Below are 8,963 nucleotides of genomic sequence, written 5' to 3' on the forward strand. Positions count from 1 at the left end.
AAGTAAAAGTTACTCAAAATAAAACTACTCCAGTAAAGTACAGATACTTGAAAAATGTACTTAAGTACAGTAACGAAGTAAAGCTACTCCGTTACTGTCCACCACTGGTTAAAACACAAGTCCATAATAACGCTGTGGAAAAAGTTCATCCCCTGTTGTCCCCTCACATCAAAATCTTCCCACATATTTGTTTAGAACTGTTTTAGACGGTTTTCACTTGTAAATGGTGCTTGATCTGTGCATATTTCTCTCCTGATTCAGATGAGATGACTTTTTCACTGGATAGAGGACTTTAGCTGGAAGCAACGATTTGAAGTTAAAAACGTCTTGATGGATTTGTTAATTACAAACACACAGCTTTTCACTTCACAAGATCCTGATTCAGATGAGATGACTTTTTCACTGGAGAAATCAATATTATGGATAGAGGACTCGTATTTTAGCCGAAAGCTAAAATATGCAGCTTTTCACTTCACAAGACAGTAACTGGTGTTATTGTGATGTTTTTATCAGCTGTTTGGACTCTCATTCTGACGGTACCCATTCACTGCAGAGGATTTATTGGTGAGCAAGCGATGTAATGCTAAATTTCTCCAAATCTGTTCTGATAAAGAAACAAACGTATCTACATCTTGGATGGCTTGAGGGTGGGTAACTTTTGGGTGAACTATTCCTTGAATAAATGCCTTTAGCTGAAGGAGCCATCCATTTTTAAAACCTGAGGAGCATATTAGCATTTTAAGGTATCTGCTTCCAATGCAAACGTTTTTCCAAAAGGTAGACAATAAGATTATGCTGCCTTCTAAGACACATCATTTGGCATCCAATTGCAAGCAAGACAATCCCATAATGCACCACAAAATCTTAGTTAAAAAAAAAACTCTACACAAAATGGTGGGTTGTCATAAATTATAACGAAACTCTATAATAAACAGGCACAGCATATTGCAGCATTTCTCATGTTACGATCAGGATGGATCGCTTATGTTTTCCTCATTTTTAAGTCACTCTGGATTAAAGTGTCTGCTGAATGAATAACTGTAAATGAATCAGATTTCAGATCAGGACATCTGGGTAAAGGTGACAGCGCGGTGCTTTCCCTCCGAGATAAAGTTTAACTTTAAGAATTAACACGACAGCACCTTCAAATTACATACTGCTCAATTATTCCCCTTCATTGCTCAGGATGATCAAGTAAAAACTTGCTTAGTGCCAGCGCTAAAAGCCACAGCGATATCTCACTCTCTGCCGAACGATCGGCTTGAAGAATCAAATGAGCTCGACTCAGTCACGCCTGAATACCTCAGACTCGCGACACGACGCCGTTTTTCACGAGAAACTTGCGTTTCTATTTTCAGGGAGGCCAAACGAAGAGCGAGGCTGATCAGGCGTGCATAATACCCATGAAATAAATCCAAACTGTGAAATGTTTTCCTTTAAAGCACAGCTTTCAGCGCAGATCATGCTCAACAATATTTCAAGGAGGATTGCGCCCCGCTGTTATCCTATAAACGTCTTCTGAGGTTATGAGGTTTAACGAGAGCTATGACTATAGAGCTTACATTCTTTCAAAATGGGCTCCTGCTGCTTAACAGAATCTCATTTCAGGTCATCTGTTGTTTTATTAGTGATGTTTTCTGAGGCGAGCATCACTGTTAGCCTACTATACCCTAAGCGTGTAACTCATCATGCATTGTTTGTGCCACATCAAATCTTGCAGCTTGTTGAGGAGAGGTGTGTTATTCCTTTTCCAAGCAGTCAGACCTATTATTTTTGCTTGATGTATAATAAAATAGGAAAAAAAAAAATCCTTAGACTTACATCGAGGGACCTAGAAGAAGACATAACAGTTGGCTCTTTTGGATATCGTTATGGTTGTACTTTATGTTTTGTAAAATTGAGCTGTGTTGACACTGAATCTGGCATTTGGCGTCCAAATTTAGATTATTGGTGTTGTTTCTCATTAACAGAGATATCCTGATCGTTTACAATTGGAAAACGGAGTGCGTCTGGCCTTTTTTTCTAAATCCGCAGGGAAGGTACAGATGGCACGGATAGAAGTAGAAAAAGAGAATTATATCACCGTTTTTTTAAACAGAACTTGGCTTAGAATTCACTTTGTATCAGTGCTGTTATTCAGCTTGAGTTAATAAAACCGAGAAAACAAAGAAGGACATAACTGAACAGATGAATCTTTTGCATGCATTACAACTGCAGCCATCATGCAAATCATTTACAGTGGGATCTAAAGTCTGAGAACGCCAATGAAAATGCTTCTGTTTTGCATTTTCTAATTTAAATAAAGGAATAGTTCACCCCAAAAATGAACATTTGCAGAGAAATCACCTCCAGGCAATCACGGATCCTCTGCAGTGAATGGGTGCCATCAGAATGAGAGTGTCTTGTGAATCAAAAAATCCAATGGATTTGTTTTTTGTTTTTACAAAAATGAATATTTTTACTTCACAAGATGTTACCTGATGGACTGGAGTGGTGTGGACTACTTGTGGATTATTGTGATGTTTTTATCAGCTGTTGGACTCTAATTCTGACGGCACCCATTCACTGCAGAGGATCAATTGGTTTTCCTAATCTGTTCCCATGACGAAACAAACTCATCTACATCTTGGATGGCCTGAGGGTGACTTAAAATAACTTTAGTATTTGGATCTTCTTTTGATTTCATTATAGCAGCATTCAAGCTGACAACAAAACTTTTATTTTCAGGACTATATGGGAAAAAATCTCAGATTTTTAATGTGGTCTTTTGGATCCCGTATATGTTTGTTCATCAGTTTGATTACAATGTGCTCTATTTTCATCAGATCTGAATATTGACAACAGGACAATATCAATTGAGCTCTTGAAACACCAGATTCAGAGCATTACTCCTGTCGTTACAAACACTCTCAGCGTAATTACAGTGACTAAATGTAATTATCATTTTCATATCATTTTTTATTTATTTAAAAATTTTGTGTGTGTGTGAGTTAGTGTGTAAAGTGAGATGCTAATGAAAAGTTGAAAATCACACTTTGTTATCTAATGCATTTAACTTTAATTTTGGGGCTGTTGGATACAGTTCTCACATGTCCAGGTCATATTATGCATATCTATCTATCTATCTATCTATTTATCTATAAAGGGAGAAGTCATGATGGCTGTAAAATTAAGATTATTATAATTCTGTCTTTTTTTACAATTTGGGTTGAGCACGGTCTTGACAGGTGTCATGACTCATCCCTAAACAGTTAGAAATATACTTGTACTTCTATTCAGTCATTATGAGAATTACCTTTGAGGTGTGAATCTGCATATCAGCTCCAAGTAAACGATATGTATGCCTCATACAGTTACTTGCACGCCACTTGTCTGGATAAAAACGCCTTTATTGGCGAGTATGTGAAACACTTTGCCAAGTGCAGCGCGCAAACACTAGCCATAAGCTCGTGCTGCTAACCTCAATAGTAGCGCGCACTCGTTCCGTTCTGCCAGGCTTACATGACAACACTTATATCGGCTGGCGTGCCATCTGTCGAGAAACGGGACACATATCTCAGGTTTTCTAAACTAGAGCTCCCAAATGAAGGGATGCAGCGCAGTGAATGGGAGAGAATAATGCGGGAGTAACTCAGGGATGTTTTGCCAGGACTGAAGGTTTGATGCCCATCCACAGGCTCGTGTTTTGATTAGTTTGGAGGCGATCGCTCCTGCGTGAATCATTTACCGCAAAGTTAACCAGCTGGACTATCGACGAGCAATATGCGGTTGTTGGTTGGTTTTGTTTTTTCAACTTGTTGGCTTTGGGAAGCGTCGCTTTCTCGCGTTTACACAAATCACTGGGCTGTTCGGATCCCTGAAGGACCAGTGGAAGCTGAGAAACTCGCTTCAAAATATGGCTTTACTAATTTGGGTCAGGTAAGCATATTTTTGTGTTTCTAATTTATTTTCCTGGTTACTATATAAATGATGGGAAACGCATCTGTCCGTTACATGTCCAAGAGAATACAACGTCACTGGTATGAGACCATTATCAAAAACTAACAAGTTAGGTCATGCATAAATTACGCAAATGTTTACGCACTAAAATGCTCTGCTCAGGGCTTTCATACTTTGCACGTAGCGGTTCGCAGGTGTATTTTTTTAAAACTGGTAGGCAGCGAAAAATCGTCGTGCCAAAATGTAAACAACTCAGTGCTAGAATTATAAGGCGAGTTGTTTAGCAACAGTCAACTAATCATTAACTGTTTTAGCGCTTGGCTAATTAAATATTCATGAGAAGCAACTTTCACGCGCATGTTTTTAGTTTCAGCGAGGTAATTGAGCAAAATGTCAAACAGTAAGATGAAACAAGCTCATTCGAGTGATGAAGAGACGATTATTTTTACAATTTCGTGGCTCCAATACTAAGACTAACAGAGCGGACTGCTGATATCAATACAGGTTGTCTGCTGTTGCCCAATTAACCCTAATGGCAAATGAAAAGGGTTCTCAAGGGTTTACAAAAATGTATTGGAAATCTGCAGGATTACTTAACTCAGTGTAGATAGTAATGGAACAAGATAACTCAGGATGGTTAAAAATGATTGAGTGTGCTTTTAAACAAATGGATCTCAGCTGATTGTACTTCAGGACTCATGTTTTACAATAAAGTAGGAAAAAAATGTTCACTGTACAAAAGTTAACTTAATTAAACATTGAAATGTATTAATAATACTATAAACTACATAGATTCAACTAGGCATGAGACTTTGACGGTATGATAACCTTAAGCAAAAATATCACGGTTTCACGGTATCACGGTATTGGTGTTACAGCTCTAAAATGTGTTATTTTTAAATGACTGGGCAAAAAAAGAAAAACTTTTTTCCGTTGAACACAATATATTTTGTTTTTGAGCAACATACAGAATATTAGGAACAGTAGAATTAGTTTGTTTATTTTTTCTTTGATTTGTTTCCCAAAAAACGGCCGGTTGCCGATCGTGTAAGTTCCAGGGGAAGCTCCTTAAGTTCGACCATCCTACACACACGTGACTGACTGCTCGCTCGCACCAACAGGAGGAGGGTCATGTTACTCTCTACACTGCACTCAACCTGAGGGATTCCTACACTTTCAGTCTTTGAGGAGACATGAAAAACAGCGCATACTGCAGGAACGGTATAACGGAAAATATTAGTGGTTTTGAAACCGTGAAATTTTCAAATCGCGGTATACTTTGAAACCGGTAATCGGCCCATGCCTAGATTCAACAATATGTAAAATTATTACTATTGTCATTGACTACTGTAATTGTACTTTTGTGTTTTGATGGGTGTGGCAGCCAATAATAAATTGCGACTTGTTTGGTGATTTGCCCAAAACATGCAAGTGAAGCTGTAACTATTTAATGCAACTTGCTAATGCTAATCCTTTGTATAGTTTTAGTCATATGTTTTCAAGTAGAGGAGAGCAAACAAACTCTACCTGGAACCATTTAGTCATTTTGCTAATGTGTGTGAAAATTTCCCTTCTTCTACTTGAAAATTGTTGACTTGTGTAGTGGGGGAGATTGATCAGCCAGTCAATGAGAAGCAAAACTTGATCTAGTTTCTAACACTGTGAGTAGTAATGTGACATTCCATTGGTTATTTTCAAATGAAGGTGGGGGAATTCAAAGTTCTGAATGTTTGGAGTGCTTTGGAATGCTTTGGAAGATTGGAAATGGGAAATTTCATCTTGAGTGTTCCCACTTCCAACTTGTCTGGATCACAGCATTACCTGCGAAATTAGACCACCCACACTTGCCTTCTATAAAACTACAACCTCTAAAAACATGTGCACCAACAAACCTGAGGACTTGATTGGCTAATACCTGTTTTTTGTTGTGGTTTAGAGTCCAGACATAGCTCAAAGCATAAATTTCAGTGACATGCTAATTTTATGTGTGATATTACAAAAATTGTATGCAACAATTTAACAATTTCAAGTATCAAAAAGCCACTAGGATTTCCAAATACTGGAAGAGCCTTTGGGTTTCTCTTGGTCGATAGCTGTATTGATTCATATTCTTGCAATATGTCCAGAATTGCCCGTCTATCCTTAAATAAACTCTTCTTAACCGTGTTTACATCGTGAGAACTTGAGAAATCGTACTGTGGATTGTTTGAACACGTTGTTCAGCTCTTGTTTCCCAAGTCAACCGCACTGTATGGAATGCACCTCTCTCTTAGAGGGCCTTAGGACATCCGGAGGTGGTGTTTGCTCAAATTAACACTGTCTAAGCTAATAAAATGCCTTGAATTTGGTGTCTGGGAATTCACTTTTCTCCAAGGCTTCAAGATGATCTCCTCAAGCTAATCTCTAAAGTCTGTGAAGCTTTGGTTTGAGAGGATTGCTTGCTTATTGCCTCAATCACAGTGGCAGATCTCTTGTATTTCTTTGTTAAAAGTACAAAGTTGTCTCTCAAGGTTATTTTAAGTCCACTTTGTCACCTAATGCATGCATCTCAGTTCTGCTCAGTGTGTCCTGACAGCAAGGAGAATCGATGCGAGTGAGAAAAAAAAAAAAAATGTTGCACATGTGCATGGATTCTTCTCCACACCGCAAGCTGTCATTATCATATACTGCACCTTTAAAAAAACAGTTCACCCAAATGATAATCATTTCATTATTTACTATTATTTACTGTTGTACCAAACCTGTTTGACTTTCTTTCAATGACAAACAAAACGAAAAGCAACACAGAAGAAAATCATTTACACAACAAGACAGTTCTTAATGATGTCAGCTGTCAAAAAATACCATTAAAGCAAAATAGCTTTTTTGTGACTTTGGAGCCCCCAACAGTTATAGATACCAAGATTTGCAAATCTTCCATCGGTGAAAGTGTAGTGATGAGCTTGGATGACGTGTGCCTTGATAAACAATCACATCACGGCCTTGACATCATTGAATGTCTGTAAGAGTTGTGTGACAATCAATCATTGTTTGCAGATACCATTGAAATGAATAAAAAGTACTGTAAAATTAATCTTTCCTGGTGCAAATTGTCTATGACTTCTCTTATAGAACAGCTTTTTTTAGTGTAAACTCTAAAAACAGATAAATACAAAACCAGTGTTTGATGTTGGTGTTGACGATTAGTATTTTTGCGGCATCTTCACTAAACGTGCATATACTCCCACAGACATACATACTCCCACACTCTCAGGAAAAAAAAGGTACAAAAAGCTGTCACTGGGGCAGTATCTTTTCAAAAGGTACACCTTTGTACCTAAAGTATCCATGTTGGTACCTTTAAAGTACATATTAGTACCTAAAGTGTACATATTAATACCATAGAGGTACAAAAGTGAACCTTTTGAAAAGGTACCACCCCAGTGACAGCTTTTGCACTTTTTTTTGTTTAGAGCGCTAGAAAGAAATAGAAGTCATTTGCCTTATTAGAAGTCAGTGTACCATCAGAATGATGTTGAAACAAGGTTAAAAAAAACTTGTGTGCCATATATTCTGTCTTTAATCATTGAAATGTTCCATCAAAGTTCTAAAATTCCGATTCAAAAATGACATAATTCCAAGTTTGATGTCATGAAAACGTCCCAGGTTACGTACTGTATGTAACCATGGCTCCCTGAGTAGGGAACGAGACACTGCGTCCTCTAGGGGTCGCTATGGGGAACGCCTAGTCGTGACCCGTGTCTGAAGCATACATTGAAAAAACACCAACAACACGTTGGCTAGCGACAGCCATGAATAGGCGCCGGGAGAACACATCATCCACTTCTTCGTCTGAAGCTTGCGTCCGAAGCATGGCAGGAAACCTAGAGGACGCAGTGTCTCGTTCCCTACTCAGGGAACCATGGTTACATACGTAACCTGAGACGTTCCCTTTCAAGGGAACTTCGAACTGCATCCTCTAGGGGTCGCTATGGGGAACGGTATACCCACGCCACCATGCTGAGGGGAGTGCATGCCAGAAAACCATGGCGAGCACTAAGTACCAACTCTACCATAGCCATGGGAGTTGCCCCTGGGACGTTAAGACGGCTGTCAGTGACATTATCCCCTACGGCCAAAGGCCTAGGCTACATACCACAAAAACTTACCTGTTAGGGCCAGAACTCCTGGGCCCGGGGTATAGCTCAAGACTTGGAATCAGGAATAGATTCCTTTAAGGGAATACGACCAAGAGCCTAGAATCATACTAAGTCTTGGCCTGTCACACAGGGGCTACCGCATGCTCTGCATATGCTGAAGGAACTGTCTCAACAGACCCCTGGTAGCAACACCCTTTTAAAAGTGGGTATCCGGACGACACAAGGTGGAGTGGTGCCCAAGGTGGAACCAGGGCTTAACCAGCTCACGAAAAGGCACGAAGCTGCCGCGCGAAGCCCTCACCATACAGGATTTTAGAAAGAACTCTCAATCGAGAGGAGGCTCGACCTACAGCATGTTCCAATGCTAGAACAGCTAGCAGTTACTTAGCTGAGGGAGCAACACACCCAGTTCTCAATCGAGAAGGGGGCTCGACCTACAGCATGTTCCAATGTTGGAACGACTAGCAGTAATTTACTTAGCTGAGGGAGCAACACACCCAGTTCTCAATCGAGAAGGGGGCTCGACCTACAGCACGATCATTAGAAATCAGAAGGGTAAGCGTACTGCAAGCTAGCCAAAAAACTCAGCGCATCAGAGAGGCGGAGGAAGGGCCTAGTTCGCCTGATGCTGCTGGTTCCAGGTGCTCTGGGAAAACAGAGAACTCAACTCTCACGTGAGAGGAGAACTCCGAATTCAGAAAGGAGTAGTGTGCTCATAGGCAACCCTTTGAGGCTCATAGGCAAGCCCAAGGTACCGGGGTCTAAACCAACTCAGAGAAAGGGAACAAGGCTAATAACGCGTAACCCTTACCTTACAGGATTTCAGAAAAGTGCGCAAAGTATAACGTGCACACTTACCACTTATGTGGATTTTAGAAAGTGGGC

General features: G+C 39.8%; 1 protein-coding gene across 1 annotated transcript in view; it reads left to right on the forward strand.

The window, feature by feature from the left end:
- The first annotated feature begins 3,378 nt into the window (after positions 1 to 3,378).
- The window catches only part of LOC107691985 (proprotein convertase subtilisin/kexin type 6-like), an 83,013-nt gene continuing 77,428 nt past the window's right edge, over positions 3,379 to 8,963 (forward strand). The window contains exon 1 of the mRNA XM_016490856.1: positions 3,379 to 3,918. Coding sequence (XP_016346342.1) covers positions 3,763 to 3,918 — 156 coding nt within the window. The 5' untranslated portion in view covers positions 3,379 to 3,762. The remainder of the gene's footprint in view (positions 3,919 to 8,963) is intronic.

The sequence above is a fragment of the Sinocyclocheilus anshuiensis genome, unplaced genomic scaffold, assembly GCF_001515605.1.
Source record: "Sinocyclocheilus anshuiensis isolate Anshui unplaced genomic scaffold, SAMN03320099.WGS_v1.1 scaffold426, whole genome shotgun sequence".
Taxonomy (NCBI): Eukaryota; Metazoa; Chordata; class Actinopteri; order Cypriniformes; family Cyprinidae; genus Sinocyclocheilus; species Sinocyclocheilus anshuiensis.